The sequence below is a fragment of the Amblyraja radiata genome, chromosome 38 (genome assembly GCF_010909765.2).
Source record: "Amblyraja radiata isolate CabotCenter1 chromosome 38, sAmbRad1.1.pri, whole genome shotgun sequence".
Classification (NCBI taxonomy): Eukaryota; Metazoa; Chordata; class Chondrichthyes; order Rajiformes; family Rajidae; genus Amblyraja; species Amblyraja radiata.
In genome coordinates this window covers 6,027,910-6,046,539 of record NC_045993.1, presented here as the reverse complement: position 1 = coordinate 6,046,539, position 18,630 = coordinate 6,027,910, and the positions used below count along the sequence as shown (strand labels likewise).

Sequence of the window (18,630 nt, the reverse complement as noted above, 5' to 3'; positions counted from 1 at the left end):
CCTTCACACTCCACATTCACTCACAGTGATGCTTTTCCTTGCATTCTCTTTGCATCATATTCTGTAGCATTGATTGAGTTCCATCCTTGCCCCCTCCCTTCATACCAATTAATTGGCCTGTTTCAGTAGAACGTGCATTCGCAGAACATCAACATTACAAACCAAGGTTTGTTACTGCACCTCCTTTCCCACTTAGTGTTCCAACTGCTGTCTATCAACCTCTTGTACACCAACATTTTCTAGGGCATAAAATAAAAACATGTTGGGAATGCCCAGCAAGCTTGCCCACGTTGCATTCAAACAGCTTGGTGAAAGTATCCAATGAACAAAGTGGAAGGTCCTAAGTAGCTGTTGAGCTGAAACGGTTGCACTTCCCATTTCACAGATGCTGTTTGACCTGCTGAGATTTTCCAGCGTTTTCGGTTAATTTCAGATCTCCAGAATCTGTACTTTGTGCTTATTGGTCACGACCTGTCTAGCCATATTACCACAGAAACTACAAACCTGGCAACAGGTTGGTCAGAGGTCAATTGGTGCCCAATCACCCTCTCCTCCCTCATGGCTGCTGAGGCCAAAGCCAAACAATGTCAGGGGGGATGGGATGGAATCGAGGTATATGGAGAAGAGGGCAGGAGCAGGCAGAAACAATGGGTTTGCCAGGGCAGTTGTGTTTGTTGTTTTGGGTGGGAGGCGGAAGCAGGCAGTATGGGGCTGGGGAATGCTAAGGTTGGAGGCTGGGGAGAGCAGATTGCCATAGGTGATCAAGTCAGAGACAGTCCGAGAGATGAGTTGGGTCTGTATGGTCTGGGGGTGTCGGAGAGCTGGTGCCCGGACTCGACACGGTACAGGTCAGCCCGCCAGACTGCAACCACACCACCCTAGTCGGCTGGTTATTAATGACATAGTTGGTGATTGTTACAAAATGAGAGCTGTGCGGTCAGGGGGGTGAGATTGAAATGGGTAAGGGGAGTAGGGAAGTCTGAAGAAGGGTTTCGGCCCGAAATGTCGCCTATTTCCTTCGCTCCATAGATGCTGCTGCACCCGCTGAGTTTCTCCAGCATTTTTGTCTACCTTCGAGCTTCCAGCACCTGCAGTTCCTGCTTGAACACTAAGTCAAGACAGTTGATGTCTTGCTGGCAGTTAGAAATAAAAAGGTCCAGTAATAAATATATCCACTATAAATAAATCCAGTACTTTTAGATAATAAATAAATATTGCCAGGCTAACTTGTGGAGGGAGAACAGACATTTGGGCCCCATTTAAAATAATAATCAAATTCTGGGATGAGTAAGACGTGGGAGTCTTCTTAAGTAGTCTTTCCTTAGCCTTTTGAGTGCTCAAATTTCCTGCGTTGACACTTACCTGTTATCAGTGATCTTGATTTGCAATGTTGCTGGCTGGCGATTGTAGGGGCTACTGGGTCTGTGTCAAAACACCATCCATTGCAGCTGATGCAACACCGAGATAAAGACCAACAATTTCCCCCGCCAACAAAGAAAATGTGTGGAAATGGGGTGACAAGTCCCTGCTTTGGCAACAACTGCCTTCAAACTACACACCAACCTGCACTGGGCTACAATCCCAAAGTAGCTGGCTGGAGGAACAGAAGAATTCAGACCCTGGACACTGCTATTATATTCAGTTGAATCGGTGATTCCCAACCTGGGGCCATTGCAAATTTCAGGGGGGGCCCACAGAAACATTTTGGGATTTAGGGGGGCCACAGGTTCAATGAAGGGGGCCACAGGGCTACCTCCTAAATTTCAGTTCTAATCAATTTAAATTTATGTAGTTGAAATATTTTTGATGTTTGTGGAATAGAATAAAAGATAATATATGTGCAATTAATAGACACTGATATTTTTATGGAAGGTATAATATTTTTTTCTGCTAATAATGTCGGGGGTGGGGGGCACAGAAAAATGAAAAGATCCCAAGGAAATGATTTGTTTTGCGGGACATTCTCTTTCAGTGGGACAAAGCAAAGTCACTGACATTTTTTCCCCTCTCCTGAAATCATAGGCCAAAGGTAGTCATATTGCACCTGAACTGAGGCATACAGACAGACAGGAAATTGAGGCATATCGGCCATGTGCAGTTTAAATTATGGTTGGCCAAACATGGGTTGAAGAGCCTGTTCTGTTTTTAGGTTTGAGGGTTACCATGTCCACACCCAACTACACCTTAGCTGGCAGTGACACCATTTGCAGTAGAAAACCTCCAGCTGCTCTTTGCCCCTACAGTCCCACTGTAAGCCCAGGCTTGCTGCTTTGAGCTGAAAAGCCTGAGCAGAAAAGTCCTTTACGAGGATATTGCCAGTACTCGAATGGCCTGAACTATAGGGAGAGGTTGAGCAGGCTAGGACTCTATTCCTTGGAGCGCAGGAGGATGCCGGGTGATCTTATAGAGGTGTATAAAATCATGAGAAGAATAGATTAGGTCGACACACAGTCTCTTGCCCAGAACTAGAGAACATAAGTTTAAGGTGATGGGGGAAAGATTTAATAGAAACCTGAGGAGAAACTTGTTCACACAAAGGGTGACAAAATTGCTGGAGAAACTCGGCGGGTACGGCAGCATCTATGGAGCGAAGGAAATAGGCAACGTTTCGGGCCGAAACCCTTCAGTCTGAAGAAGGGTTTCGGCCCGAAACGTTGCCTATTTCAGTTTGAAGAAGGGTTTCGGCCCAAAACATTGCCTATTTCCTTCGCTCCATAGATGCTGCCATACCCGCCGAGTTTCTCCAGCAATTTTGTCTACCTTCGATATTCCAGCATCTGCAGATCCTTCACACAAAGGGTGGTGGGTGTGTGGAACAAGCTGCCGAAGGAGGTAGGTGAGGCAGGTACTATCAACGTTTATGAAACATTTGGACAGGTACATGGATAGGGCAGGTTTAGAAGGCTTGTGAGACTAGTGTCGACGGGACATGTTGATCGGTGTGGGCCTGTTTCCATGCTGCATGCCTTGAGATGAATGTCGGTGCAGTTCAAGAGAGGCTGCTGTGAGGCAGAGGGTGAGTCTGCCTCTGTACAATGTGGTCCGTGCGACATTACTCGCCACAGTCATTCCCTTAAAAATACACGAGCCATCAGTTTACAGCTCTGATTAAATTTCATATAAAAAAAAGGCATAGAATCTTATGCACAAAGCATCAAGCACAGATGGTCCAAAAGGAATAATGCAGTTTGAAGAGTGAAACACTTAGGAAAATAAACAACTTTTAGAAACTCATTGTAAGTGCCCTAAAAACACATTTTATACAACATTCCCCCTGCCCCCCCCCCCCCTCCCCTCCCCTAACAATGCACAAAAAGGTGCAACAATGATATGACCAGGTTTTGATAATCTTCCCCAGTCTGCAATTGTTCCGCCATAGAATACAAGGAAAAATTAATTGCTGTTTTAAGATGCCAAAAATACAGAATCCAAAGATTCTGTATATTCATCCCAAACGTTTTAGAAAGTGTACATGTAAAAAGGCATACAACCTTGCATCGTGCCCTGCTGTGACTGCACTATGCATTCTGTACACCAACGCAGCAGTTTGAAAAGACACGGTCTGGGCGAACTCCGTCAAACGTCTGCAATCTTTTCATAGCTACAACAGCTTAATCCTCAGCCCGTCTCTTTTCACCCCACTCGCAGAGCATCCTTGAAGGTACAGGGTCATTTCTCTTGGTGAGATGGGCCATGTATTTTTTGCTGAGAACACTGGTGCTTAGTCTGAATGAAGTCAATGGGTTTGAAATACCACAGGTACCCCCACCAGTCCATTGGAGTTAGAACAACAGAGAAACTGGAGATTTTGGTTGCTTGAGTCAAATGCAAAGTGCTGGAGGAACTCAGCAGGTCGGGCACTATCCGCCATTCTCAGGCACACTTGCTCTCAGATGCTGCCTGCCCTACCGAGTTCCTCCAGTACTGTGTTATTCTTTTTACTAGAATTTGAATAAACCCCTGCTGGTTCTGTAGTGGTGCTGGGAATAACCGCAGAAACACTGTTCAGTAAAGCCACTGCCTGGTGCGTGCCCAGACCTCCATCAATGCCAGGGGAAGCAGTTCAATGACACAAAAGGCTTGCTGCTTTGAGCTGGAGCCTGAGCAGAAGAATCCTTTACGAGGATATTGCCAGTACTCAAATGGCCTCAATTATAGGGGGAGGTTTAGCAGGCTAGGACACAAATGCTGGCGTAACTCAGCAGGACAAGCAGCATCTCTGGAGAGAAGGAATGGGTGACGTCACCCATTCCTTCACTCCAGAGGTCCTGCCTCTCCCGCTGAGTTAAGGGCCTGTCCCACTTTCATGACCTCTGCCGAGTTTGCCCTTGACTCGTACTGGCAGCATGGCCGTCACGAGGTCATAGGTAGATGGTAATGCTAGTCGTAGGTACTGGTGGCATCAAGTAGGTCGGGGCGTGATGAAATGTCCACGACTAAAAAAGACCGTGAAAGTGGACGGAACCGTTACTCCAGCATTTTGTGTCTTATCTTCGGTGTTAACCAGCATCTGCAGTTCCTTCCTACCGAGCTGTAAGGTGCCAGTTTACCGTTAACGATGAGCAGTGGCCCCTGCAACTAATTGATCAGAAGAAGGGTCCCGACCCGAAACGTCACCTATTCGTGTCCTCCAGAGATGCTGCCTGACCTGCTGAGTTACTCCAGCACTTTACCATTGAGTAACTGTTGTTAAGGCATTGGCAAAAGACCTGGGTGTCATGGTACACCAGTCATTGAAAGTAGGCATGCAGGTGCAGCAGGCAGTGAAGAAAGCAAATGGTATGTTAGCATTCATAGCAAAAGGATTTGAGTATAGGAGCAGGGAGGTTCTACTGCAGTTGTACAGGGTCTTGGTGAGACCACACCTGGAGTATTGCGTACAGTTTTGGTCTCCTAATCTGAGGAAAGACAGAGGGAGTACAGAGGTTCACCAGACTGATTCCTGGGATGGCAGGACTTTCATATGAAGAAAGACTGGATACTCGGCTTGTACTCGCTAGAAATTAGAAGATTGAGGGGGGATCTTATAGAAACTTACAAAATTCTTAAGGGGTTGGACAGGCTAGATGCAGGAAGATTATTCCCGATGTTGGGGAAGTCCAGAACTAGGGATCACAGTTTAAGGATAAGAGGGAAGTCTTTTGGGACCGAGATGAGAGTGGTGAATCTGTGGAATTCTCTGCCACAGAAGGTAGTTGAGGCCACAGTTCATTGGCTATATTTAAGAGGGAGTTAGATGTGGCCCTTGTGGCTAAAGGGATCAGGGGGTATGGAGAGAAGGCAGGGATGGGATACTGAGTTGGATGATCAGCCATGATCATATTGAATGGCCGAATGGCCTACTCCTGCACCTATTTTCTATGTTTCTATGTTTCTATGTAAGGCAGCTACCCACAATATGACCCAGCCCATCCACATCAAGAACTGCTGGCACCAGATGCAGGGTTAGGTATTTTCTGTTTGGTTTAGAGATCCAGCAATGGAAACAGGCTCTTCGGCCCACCGAGTCGCTGCCGACCAGTGATCGCTGTATTCTCCTACGCACTCGGGACAATTTACAATTTTTACCAAAGCCAATTAATCTACAAAGCTGTACGTCTTTGGAGTGTAGGAGGAAACCCGGAGCTCACATGACCATAGAGGAGAAGGTACAAACTCTGTGCAGACAGCACCCGTGGTCAGGGTCGAACCTGGGTCCCTGGCGCTGTGAGACAGTAACTCTACCGCTGTGCCACCAGGGTAAATAAGACAAATAGAAAGTTCCCAACTTATCAATGGACAATCAAAACAAACACAGCGGCATTCCCCAGCAAACCTTTAAATGCAATGGTCAGCCATGATCACATTGAATGGCGGTGCTGGCTTGAGGGGCTGAATGGCCTACTCCTGCACCTATTGTCTTCATCATCTCAAATTGCCCATTTGATGATCATTTTAACCATATAACAATTACAGCACGGAAACAGGCCATCTCGACCCTTCTAGTCCGTGCCGAGCTAGATTTTAAATCGTGGGGAATTCTCAGGTGGTTTAGCATCATCCAATTCCAACGACTGGGCCACTAGAATTGTGACAGGGATTAAGAGTCGAGGAATCATCAGATTTACATTAGATTCTGGGCCGTTCAACAATCAGGGCCATGGACAATAGGTCCACTGATTGGCAACAAAGATGTTTCCCATGTGCAACAGGCCAGAGATGTTTTGTGAGAAACTGCACCAAACCTGAACAGGTTTAGCAATAACCAGCCCTGTCCATTCCACACACACACACACAGAGCACGTGACCCAACTGTACCTTCGAGACTGCTCTTGCTCTGGAAGGGGAGGAAAGGATTCGTTTGGGACAAATGCCATTCAAAAGGTCCCTTAATCTCAAACTTCTTGGATTCATCCCCCCCAAGTCCTCCGCTTCCTCAGTGCATATTGATAAGGCTCTGCAGTCTCATTTAGATGCTAGTGCCCGGCACCAACACAGAGGGAACTGGCTCCAACTCCATCTTAGGCCTCCTCAATGCTGCCAGCATCTCTCTCTGGCCGGCTTCTTGGCTTTCAGTCTCAATGTCCACATAGGGGCTCTTCATTATCATGGGCAAGGTTGTCACCAGCTCATGCCACTCCCTGTTCTCCTTCAGGCTCTCTTGCATCCCATCTAGGTTTAGAAAATCCGGAGTCCGTTTCTCCGCTCCTGCCGGTTCCTCTTTGATACCTTGCTCCGTGGCTTCGATATGCTGAATGGCCTTAAAGAAACATCCATCTGATTAGACAGCAGCCAAAAGAGAAGGGCCCACATTTAACCAGACTCCACCAAATTCCCAATAAAGCGGACATCAATCCTCAACAAGATTAGCAGCAAGAGATTTAGGCGGCACCGCTGTTAGTGCTGCGCCTGAGACCAGGTTCGATCCTGACCTCAGGAGCTGCCTGTGTGGAGTTTGCACGTTCACTCTGCGGCCCGGATGTGAAAGTGGGATAACATTGAACTAACGAGGTCCTTCTGCAGTTGTACAGAGCCCTAGTGAGCCCACACCTGGAGTATTGTGTGCAGTTTTGGTCCCCTAATTTGAGGAAGGACATTCTTGCTATTGAGGGAGTGCAGCGTAGGTTTACAAGGTTAATTCCCGGGATGGCGGGACTGTCATATGCTGAGAGAATTCAGCGGCTGGGCTTGTACACTCTGGAGTTTAGAAGGATGGGAGGATATCTCATTGAAACATATGATTGTTAAGGTTTTGGACACGCTAGAGGCAGGAAACGTGTTCCCGATGTTGGGAGAGTCCAGAACCAGGGGCCACACAGTTTAAGAATAAGGAGTAAGCCATTTAGAACGGACACGAGGAAACACTTTTTCACACAGAGAGTGGTGAGTCTGTGGAAGTCTCTCAGAGGGCGGTGGAGGCCGGTTCTCTGGATGCTTTCAAGAGAGAGCTAGATAGGGCTCTTGTAAATAGCGGAGTCAGGGGAGAAGGCAGGAACAGGGAACTGATTGGGGATGATCAGCCATGATCACATTGAATGGCGGTGCTGGCTCGAAGGGCCGAATGGTCTACTCCTGCACCTATTGTCTATTGATCGATGGTTGGCATGGACTTGGTGGGCCGTCGGGCCTGTATCTATGCTGAATCTCTAAACTAAACTCAACTACAACCAAAAGATCACCTGAGTACAGTCATGCTCCAATAATCCAACATTACTGGCCGATTTACCAGACCACCAGATGTTTAATTTAATTTAGAGATGCAATGTGGAAACAGGCCCTTCGGCCCACTGTGTCCATACCGACCATTGGTCACCTGCATACTAGTTCTACATTATCCCACTTCTGCATCCTACACACGAGGAGCAATTTACAGAAGGCAATTAACCTACAAACCTGCACGTCTTTGGAATAAGGGAGGAAACCGGAGAAAACCCAGGGAGAACGCACAAACTCCTTACAGACAGCACTCAAGGGCAGGATCGAACCTGGATTTCTGGTGCTGTGAGTCACATGTCCTCTGATCTCTCCCTCCCCCCCCCCCCCCCCCCCCGACTCTCTGAATCATAGATCCTATAGCGGAGCAAGATAGTCCACTCGATGAAAAAGGCGTAGTACGGTCATGGGCAGATTCATGGGTAATTTTCGGCCCCATTTCTGTAACCGGCTTCCGTCTCCGCACCAAAGACCCCACAGTGGAGCAAAGATGCGGAGACGGAAGCCGGTTACGGAAACATCCTCGTAAAAATAAAAGTTCTTTGGTAAAAATCTTCTCCTCATTTTCAGAATTTAAATTTATTAACAGAAACTGTTCCCCCGCAACGTTGATCACACTGCGGGTCGGGTCGGGTTACTGAAATGGATGAAAAAAAGGCCCAACGTTCCGCTCCGTTGCGTACTACACGTCAGCCCATTGCATTTAGCAGGAGTGGTCTATCTTGCTCCGCTATAGGATCTTTGCTCTGAATGTTCAATGATTCATTGAAACGTTATTGTCACATGACGTGAGGTACAGTGAAATGCTCTGTTGTTGCAGACAATACGAAAAGTGCAACAAAAGAGTGGCCACGTTTCTGGCGCCAACAAGGTTACAAAAAGCACCCATCGTCTCACCTGTGATGTTATGACCCCCCCCCCCCTCCCCATCCCCGCACAGGTAACCGTGACCCTCTGTCCCAACCCACACCTTTTTGCCGTACCTGTACAATAGTGTCCAGGTTCTGCTTTGATGTGGACACGGTGCTGATGACGGAGCTGGGTGCCATGGTAACAACGTTGACTTGGAGCACGCTGATTGGGGGAGGTGCCGGCACGCGGACGGTGGGGTGGTGAGTTGGGGTGGGGGGACTCTGTGCGGCGGGCACCTAGAAGGGGGGTGAGGGGAGCAAAAAACAGACCAGGGCATCAGGATAAACACCGACAGAAACAGAATCACCGGTGTGGCAAGGCGGGCTCGGCACAGAGAGATACAAGGCAGACGTCAAACAGCCGGAGTAACTCAGCGGGGTCAGGCATCATCTCTGGAGAAAAGGAACAGGTGACGTTTCGGGTCGAGACCCTTCTTCGGACAGGCGGATACAGGCAAGGTGTGAGGCCGGGCAAAAATGCCGCTGGATGGGGGAGTCGAGTTGAAGATGGACAGAGAGGTGGCAGTGACAGTGGGAGAGACAGACGATAAGGAGGAACTGTATGGAGGGAAACCCACAGGCAGAGTCGCACAGCACAGGAACAGGCCCTACAGCCCATCATCTCCATGCTATCCCATTTCCCATCTACATAAACCCCATTTGCCTGCATTACCCTTCTAGAGTGTAGCCAATTTCAATGTGTGTCAAAATGCTTTTTAAATGTTGTAATTGAATCTGATTGGAGCACAGGGAGACAGGCTAGATGCAGGAAGATTGTTCCCGATGTTGGGGAAGTCCAGAACAAGGGGTCACAGTTTAAGGATAAGGGGGAAATCTTTTAGGACCGAGATGAGAAAAACATTTTTCACACAGAGAGTGGTGAATCTGTGGAATTCTCTGCCACAGAAGGTAGTTGAGGCCACAGTTCATTGGCTATATTTAAGAGGGAGTTAGATGTGGCCCTTGTGGCTAAAGGGATCAGGGGGTATGGAGAGAAGGCAGGTACAGGATACTGAGTTGGATGATCAGCCATGATCACATTAAATGGCAGTGCAGGCTCGAAGGGCTGAATGACCTATTTTCTAAGTAATTGCAAGCATTGATTATATTATTTTTCGTTTAATAATCGTGAGTGTTCGAGCCAGATGGTGGAGCCTCCCCCCGCTAGCCGTCGCCAATGAGCCGAGGCGCTGCCCCCCCCCCCCTCCCCCCCCCGCAGGTCCGTACCTGCGCGGCGTTGATGCATCTCTGCTGCTCCTCCCCCGGCTGCCTCCGCCGCTCCCGCGCATTGTCGTGTTCTTGCAGCAGCTGCGCTTGCTGCAGGATCTCCTGCAGCTTCCCCGGCTGCAGCTGCGACTCCAGGCTCTTCACCTGCAACAAGAAAGGTCCACCCGTTCCTCTCGGCTCTTTTTTCCTCTTTGAATGGAGAGAAGGCAGGTACAGGATACCGAGTTGGATGATCGGCCATGATCATATTGAATGGCGGTGCAGGCTCGAAGGGCCGAATGGCCTACTCCTGCACCTATTTTCTATGTTTCTGTGAATCAAGTTGCTACCGTGTCTCGCCCCAGAGCCCGGCAGATATTCCACTCAACGGGGTGGCACGGTGGGCCACAGTGGGTAGAGCTGCTGCCTCACAGTGCCAGAGACCCGGGTTCGATCCTGACCTCGGGTGCAGTCCGTGTGGAGTTTGCACGTTCTCCCTGTGACTGTGTGGATTTTCTCCGGTTTTCTCCCACATCCCAAAGACAGGCGGGTTTGTACAAGAGCGGAACTCGCTATCAAAACATGGAGGGGACGGGGACACAATTGTTTGGCGGCCACGCGCGCATGCGTACACTCACACACACACGCGAGGCTTCGGAGGCTCAATCCAGCGCTAAAAGCGGAGATTTTAAAATCGGGATCACAAAAACTTGGGGGGGATGTCCCCCACCTCTCAAAACATGGGGGGGACGTGTCCCCTCTGGCCCCCCCCTGGTTTTCCGCCCCTGGGTTTGTAGGTTAATTGGCCTCTGTAAATTACCCTTAGTGTGTGTAGGGAGTAGATGAGAAAGTGGGATAACATAGAACTAGCTTGAACAGGTGATCGATGGTCGGCGTGGACTCAGTGGGCCCAAGGGGCTGTGTCCACGCTGTGTCTCTCAGTTAAAACTAGGGCATAGAAGTAAAACGCTTCTGCATTTCTCTCATCCCCATTATTCTGCAGCAACAATTTACAGCCACTATGGAGTTTTCTCGGCATCTAAGATGGCCGCGCTCTATCGCACGTTGCTATTTAATCCCCCCCCCCACTGCTCAGCCTTGCCCTCCTGCTGTTCTTCCACTGCATGCTTCCACCCACTTCTGTATTTAGTTAAAGGCAATTTGGCTTAAACTCAAACTTTGGCTCAACTCAGAAAAATTAACTGCTTCTTGTGAACGTGTCCAAGCGTGTGTGTATCTGTGCCCGTGCGTGTGTGTATCAGTGTGTGCATGTATGTGTCATGTGTGTGTGTTTGTGTGCCTGTGGCCTTGTGTGTGTGTGTGTGTGGGGGTCTGTGCCCGTGCGTGTGTGTGTGCGCGTCTGTGCCTGTGTGTGTATCGGTGTGTGCGTGCATGTGTGTGTATCGGTGTGTGCGTGCATGTGTCGTGTGTGCGTGCATGTGTGTGTATTGGTGTGTGTGTGCATGTGTCCTGTGTGTGTGTGCCTGTGCATGTGTGTGTATCGGTGTGTGTGTGTGCATGTGTCGTGTGTGCGTGCATGTGTGTGTATTGGTGTGTGTGTGCATGTGTCCTGTGTGTGTGTGCCTGTGCATGTGTGTGTATCGGTGTGTGTGCATGTGTCGTGTGTGTGTGTGCATGTGTGTGTATCGGTGTGTGTGCGTGCATGTGTCCTGTGTGTGTGTGCCTGTGCATGTGTGTGTATCGGTGTGTGTGTGTGCATGTGTCATGTGTGTGAGTGCATCTGTGCCTGTGTGTGTATCGGTGTGTGTGCATGTGTCGCGTGCATGTGTCATGCATGTGTGTCCGTGTTTGCTTGCACGCGTTTCCGCATGTGCATCTGCATGCGTGTGTGTGCGTCCACACGCGTGTGTGTGTCCATCCTGCAGCTGCACCTTTCGTTGTGACAAAGGCCCTCCCCCCCCCCCCCACCTCCGTCACCCACATTCAGGGAGAGGTGGCCTGTGGGACGAGCAGCCCTGTAGAGACACAGCAGCTGCCGCCCAGGCTCGGCTCCATCACTCGGCTCCCCCACCCCAGCATGGACAACCCACGGCCTCGCCCCAACGCACCTTCTCCTCCAAGCTGATCCGCAGCAGCCGCTCCTTCTCCAGGAGCTGCCGCAGCTCGGCCAGCTCCTCGTCCGCAGAGTCCGGGGACCCGATTCCCTCGTCGGACTCGTCTCCCCGCTTCCGCTTCGGGGAGGAGCCGGAGTATTCCTGGGAAAGACAGAGGGAAGAACGTTGTCCAACGCTCAGTCAACAAATATTCACTCCGCACGGACTGCCGAGCGCCGGGAAGGAAGTTTCTCCGGATCCGAGAGGAATCGTTAGATCGTGCGGGAAATCTGAACTTGCAGCCGTCATGGAAGTGATTCATGCAGTGCCACGTAATTTAGTTTAGAGATACAGCGCGGAAACAGGCCCTTCGGCCCACCAGGTCCATGCCGACCAGTGATCCCCATTCACTAGCACTATCCTACACACACTAGGGACAATTTTACAATTTTACCAAAGCCAATTAACCTACAAACCTGCACGTCTTTGGAGTGTGGGAAGAAACCGGGCCACCCGGAAAAAACCCACGCGGGTCACAGGGAGATCGTCCAAACTCCGTACAGGCAGCACCCGTAGTCAGTATCGAATCCAGGTCTCTGGCGCTGTGAGGCAGCAATTCTACCGCTGCACCACTGTGCCGCACAATCGTACTGCAACCTCACTGCACCAGTGACCCGCGAACACCCTAACCTCCCATGCTCTCTGTGTGGAGTTTGCATGTTCTCCCTGTGACCGCTGTGGGTCCCCCAGCCCTCACCCCTTGGTGCTCCGGTTTCCTCCCACATCCCAAAGTCGTGCGCGTTGGCAAGCCATTGAAATTGCCAAGCAATCACTTCCAGTGACACTTGGCCAATGTCACTCCACTAAACAATGCAATAAAGACCCTCATTTAGCTTCCAGCAACGGAAATTACTTTAATGTGATTAAATAAAACCTTTGCTTTTGAAAGTCCCGCAGAGAAAAATAACTTTGTTGTTGCAAAAACTCGTTGACCCCCAACTCACGGCTCCCAACAGGCAGAATTGATTTTGAAACACCACGCTCCATCTAGGTGTGAAATGTGACCACTGCGTTACTGCAGCTCCACCTGTGCTGCGATATCCATGCTTGCTGCAGCTCACCTGCACCAGCCGCTTCAGATGTGCATTCTGCTGCATCAGCCGTGTCTTGTCCTCCTCCAGGGCAAAGATGTATTCTGCTGTCTGCTGTAGGATCGCGGCCTGCAGGGAGAGAGATGGGCAATACATTTGCTCCCAAGATTCAATCGTCTTCACCGCAACATTGCATTTCTTTAGCATCCCCCAGGTGCTTCGTACAGAGGCCGTAGGGCAACAGGTGGCACAGCAGTAGAGTTGCTGCCTCACAGCGCCAGAGACCTGCGTTCAATCCCGACTATGGGCGCTGTCAGTGTGGAGTTTGCATGTTCTCCCTGTGGCCGTGTGGGTTTTCCCCGGGTGCCCCGGTTTCCTCCCACGCTCCAATTTGGGCGCATTTGTCTTTACCAGTCATGGTGTTGAGCGCAGGAGTTGGGACATTAAGTTCCCGATGTTGGGGGAGTCCAGAACCAGGGTCCACAGTTTAAGAATAAGGAGTAAACCATTTAGAATGGAGACGAGGAAACACTTTTTCTCACAGAGAGTGGTGAGTCTGTGGAATTCTCTGCCTCAGAGGGCGGTGGAGGCTGGTTCTCTGGATGCTTTCAAGAGAGAGCTAGATAGGGCTCTTAAAAATAGCGGATTCAGGGGATATGGGGAGAAGGCAGGAACGGGGTACTGATTGGGGATGATCAGCCATGATCACATTGAATGGCGGTGCTGGCTCAAAGGGCCAAATGGCCTACTCCTGCACCTGTTGTCTATTGTCTATACGAGAACTCGACAAGACCACACTAAATTTAGAGGGTGCAGATTTACGGTGAGAGGGTGCAGATTTATTTAAAAGGGACACGAGGGATTACTTTTCCCACATAGGAATGGGTACAAACACGATGTTTAAAAGACAATCGGGCAGGGGCATGGATTCTTCAGTCTATCTTCAGTTTAAACCAGCAGGTGCAGTTCCTTCGTGCACAACATGGTACTGATTCTGGACGATCAGCCATGATCATATCGAATGGCGGTGCCGGCTTGAAGGGCCGAATGGCCTGCTCCTGCACCTATTTTCTATGTTTCTAAGGCAGGAGAATGGGGTTAGGAGTGAGAGATAGATCAGACATGGCGGAGTAGACTTGAGGGGCCGAATGGCCTAATTCTGCTCCTATCACTTATGAATTTCATGAGACAGGTTCTGGAAAAGTAATTATGAGTGTTTGAATGGGAGCCCTGCTGCTAGAAGCAGGAAAGACCTTTGTCCAGCAGTGTGCGGAGGCAGTGGCAGCTCGGTGAATGGGAGGAAGGAAGGGCCGGGCCTGGCCTGGCCGGGCCGCATGGAGTGACACTGACCTTGCTCAGCTTCTCGCCGTCTGTGTGGGGCAGCAGCACCTTGAGCGACTGGAAGCCGGCGTTGATGCTCTGCATGCGCCGCCGCTCGTTGCTGTTGGCGATCTCCCGGCGGATGCGGCGGTCATGGTCGCGCTGGCTCTCCGGCGTCAGCGGGATGTTCGACAGGCTGCAGCCAGGAAAAACGAAGCGGAGGCCCGTCGATAACAAAAACCGTTCACACGCAAACCTCCCCGCGGTACGGTGGCGCAGCGGGTAGAGCTGCTGTCTCACAGCACCAGATAGGATGAGGGGGGATCTTATAGAAACATATAAAATTATAAAAGGACTGGACAAGCTAGATGCAGGAAAAATGTTCCCAATGTTCGGGCGAGTCCAGAACCAGGGGCCACAGTCTTAGAATAATGGGGAGGTCATTTAAGACTGAGGTGAGAAAAAACGTTTTCACCCAGAGAGTTGTGAATTTATGGAATTCCCTGCCACAGAGGGCAGTGGAGGCCAAGTCACTGGGTGGATTTAAGAGAGAGTTAGATAGAGCTCTAGGGGCTAGTGGAGTTAAGGGATATGGGGAGAAGGCAGGCACGGGTTATTGATAGGGGAAAATCAGCCATGATCACAATCACAGGCTCGAAGGGCCGAATGGCCTCCTCCGTGTGTGTAGGATTTTATAGAACATAGAAAATAGGTGCAGGAGGAGGCCAACAGCACTTCGAGCCTGTGATTGTGATCACGGCTGATCGTCCCTAATCAATAACCCGTGCCTGCCTTCTCCCCATATCCCTCGATTCCACTGGCCCCTAGAGCTCTATCTAACTCTCTCTTAAATCCATCCAGTGATTTGGCCCCCATTGCCCTCTGTTGCAGGGAATTCCACAAATGTGTTGGAAGGAACTGCAGCTGCTGGGTTAAATCGAAGATTGACACAAATGCTGGAGTAACTCAGCGGGACAGGCACCATCTCTGTGGAGAGGGAACGTGTGACGTTTCGGGTCGAGCCACTTCTTCAGACTTGCATTGTATGCACGGCAACATTAAAAAAAAGATAGACACAAAATGCTGGAGTAACTCAGCGACTCAAGCAGCGTCTCTGGACAGAAGGAATCGGCGACGTTTCTTTCCATTCCTTTCCCGTCCGTATACCTATCCAATTTATTTTTAAATGATAAAATCGAACCTGCCTCCACCACTTCCACTGGAAGCTCATTCCACACAGCTACCACTCTCTGAGTAAAGAAGTTCCCCCTCATGTTACCCCTAAACTTTTGTCCCTTAATTCTCAAATCATGTCCTCTTGTTTGAATCTTCCCTACTCTCAATGGAAAAAGCTTATCCACGTCAACTCTGTCTTTCCCTCTCATAATTTTAAAGTCCCCCCTTAACCTTCTGCGCTCCAAAGAATAAAGACCTATCTTGTTCAACCTTTCTCTGTAACTTAGGTGCTGAAACCCAGGCAACATTATAGAAACATAGAAAATAGGTGCAGGAGTAGGCCATTTGGCCCTTCGAGCCTGCACCGCCATTCAATATGATCATGGCTGATCATCCAACTCAGTATCCTGAACCTGCCTTCTCTCCTTACCCCCTGATCCCTTTAGCCACAAGGGCCACATCTAACTCCCTCTTAAATATAGCCAATGAACTGGCCTCAACTACCTTCTGTGGCAGAGAATTCCAGAGATTCACCACTCTCTGTGTGAAAAATGTTTTCCTCATCTCGGTCCTAAAAGATTTCCCCTTATCCTTAAACTGTGACCCCTTGTTCTGGACTTCCCCAACATCGGGAACAATCTTCCTGCATCTAGCCTGTCCAACCCCTTAAGAATTTTGTAAGTTTCTATAAGATCCCCCCTCAATCTTCTAAATTCTAGCGAGTACAAACCGAGTCTATCCAGTTATAGTAAATCTCCTCTGTACTCTCTCTATTTTGTTGAAATCTTTCCTATAAATATAAAATGTTAGCGTCGTTGTTTCTGGAGATGCAATGGGCGGAGAGGATCTTAGTGGAGTTGACACTAGAGCAGGCGTGACAAGTGTGTGCGTGACACACGCACATAAACAGAGATCCGCGGCTCAGCTCACGCCCCCTTGCACTCCTGCCCGTCACAACCAGGCTACGGCTTCCACAGCCAATAGCATCCGCAAGCAGCTGTGTCAACTTCAGCCCCATTCATAAATTCACAATCCTCCGGCCATCCCCGGACATCTTCAATGAGTTAAAAAAAAATCCCAGTTCAATGAGTTCCCCTGAGGCGGCAGGAAATGTGATCATTTGCAATGTTTACAGGATTTGTAACCAATGTAGAATAAACTCAACTCAATCCCGCCAAGACTAATAAAATATCCCTCAAAATCAAAAACACTACAAGTTTAAATCCCAAAGGCACGTCTACAAAATAAATGGTTGTGGTTAATTCCGGGCTGTCTCTCTCAGGAAGGAATATTCCACTCCAGGCCAGACCAGCCCTTCTCTCCAGAGATGTGTCCCGCTGAGTTACTCCAGTATTTTTGTGTCTAGCTTCTGAAATTACACTGAATCGAGTCGCATTTGCAGCGCCCGACCGATCGAAATGAAAGGCGAGCGAGGAGGGGGAGGAAGTTTATTTAGTGAGTGAGCGTTTTCAGTTTCAGTGCTACTATACGCAATGGTTGTGCTTTCTCTCCGCGCTTGCAAATCCTTCACACAGGGCGACTCGGAAACAGTGGCGCCTGGATCGCGTCTGGTTGGGGGTGGGCGAGATGCCAGAAGCCAAAACACGTTTATATATATTTTTTATTTGGAGAGGGGATAAAAACAAACGCACGATGAATTCAGTAGAGAGGGGGGATCCCATCTCAACACTAACGGCCCCCGGGGGTGTTGTTCGGACGGTGGGGTAATGTGGCGGCAACATGTAGCACGGGTTATAAACGCCTACTCACAGGGTCTGAGCTGAACCAGAGGAACAACAACACATTGCAGGCGGGGGCTCGGCCCAACGTATCGGACGTGTGGGTGTGTGTGTGTGTGTGTGTGTGGGGGGGGGGGGGGGGGGGGGGGGGAGGGGAGGGACGAAGGGGGTGCAATTTGAATTGCACCACAAATTAAAAAAACAAAAGGAAAAACACAAAAGTAGGGACGAAATGTAACTTTTGTTTGCTTTGGAATCAAAAACGAAATTGCAAAAGTGGGCGGAACCAGCAAAACGTACAAAACAAATCAGCCAGCGAGGGGCGGCCATGATTTGGGATCCCAGAGAAGGAAGGAAAAATAATGTAGAGTAGAAAAAAAAAAATCGCCGAGGAGGTTGAGGTTTGCATTAAAGGTGCATCGTGAAAGGCTGAGGAGGTTGTAAAGACGGAGTCGGGGGGAGATTGCAGAGGTTTGCTGGCCCCCACGTGCTCGTCTGTGTGTTTTGGACATTTGCATCTCCTCCCCATCCCATTCACGCCTGGATCCCGATTTGTCCCGACGAGCCTGGGATTTCCTACGAGCTTCCCAGTCTTGGGAAGAAGCGGTGTTTGGAGAGGGGGGGGGAGAATGAATTGCATTTCCTCCCTCCTGCCCCCTCCCCGCTCCACGTGTTTAAATGGCTGTCCGGGCCCTCCATTGATACATTGTTGGTGAAATAAACAAACATGGATACATGGTGGTGGATACATACACACCTACACAAGCCGCCAATCACTTCCTTCTCCGCTCTGCGGAATTCCTGCAGCGTCTTCTGACCCGCATAATAAGCCATCGAGCCTTTTGATTTCATCCACTCTCCCCGGCAAAGGCTGGCGCTGGCAGACGCGGGTGTTTTGATAAAGAAAGGTCGGCGGCTTTGGAGTTATAGTAACAACATTCAGCAATGGCGGGAAACAGCTGGGACCTCGTGGTCAGCTGGAGCCGCAGCACCGCCGTCTGCTTCCGCGCGGCTGCCGCCGGGTCCTAGCGCCCGGCCCGCCCGCCCCAACAAAATACTCCAAGCGTGTGTGTCCCAGATACAACCATGACATTCTTGTGTTCAAAAGGGAACTGCAGATGCTGGAATATCGAAGGTACACAAAATTGCTGGGGAAACTCAGCGGGTGCAGCAGCATCTATGGAGCGAAGGAAGTGGCCTGTGTGTAGCAGTGCTCAATGGGGATGGGGGGGGGGGGGGGAATGGGGGTACAGAGGCTGGCTGGGTGATATTGCTGTTCTGCGCAATAGAATATGTAAACATAATAATAATAATAATAATACATTTTATTTATGGGCGCCTTTCAAGAGTCTCAAGGACACCGTACAGAGGCTGGCTGGGTGATATTGCTGTTCTGCGCAATAGAATATGTAAACATAATAATAATAATAATAATAATACA

At 49.7% G+C, this 18,630-nt stretch overlaps 1 protein-coding gene across 2 annotated transcripts; it reads right to left on the bottom strand.

The window, feature by feature from the left end:
- Positions 1-6,006: 6,006 nt before the first annotated feature.
- LOC116966864 (transcription factor AP-4-like) lies at positions 6,007-18,196 on the bottom strand. 2 transcript variants are annotated; one of them, XM_033013201.1, is made up of 7 exons: positions 17,947-18,196; positions 14,305-14,470; positions 12,985-13,083; positions 11,879-12,025; positions 9,831-9,974; positions 8,676-8,840; positions 6,007-6,739 (listed from the first exon to the last, which is right to left on the bottom strand). In XM_033013201.1, the coding sequence occupies exons 1-7, from the start codon at positions 18,039-18,041 to the stop codon at positions 6,449-6,451; spliced, it is 1,107 nt and encodes a 368-aa protein (XP_032869092.1). In that variant the 5' UTR covers positions 18,042-18,196; the 3' UTR covers positions 6,007-6,448. The 2 variants fall into 2 exon arrangements, with proteins under 2 accessions (XP_032869092.1, XP_032869093.1); XM_033013202.1 differs by lacking the exon at positions 11,879-12,025.
- Positions 18,197-18,630: the final 434 nt, after the last annotated feature.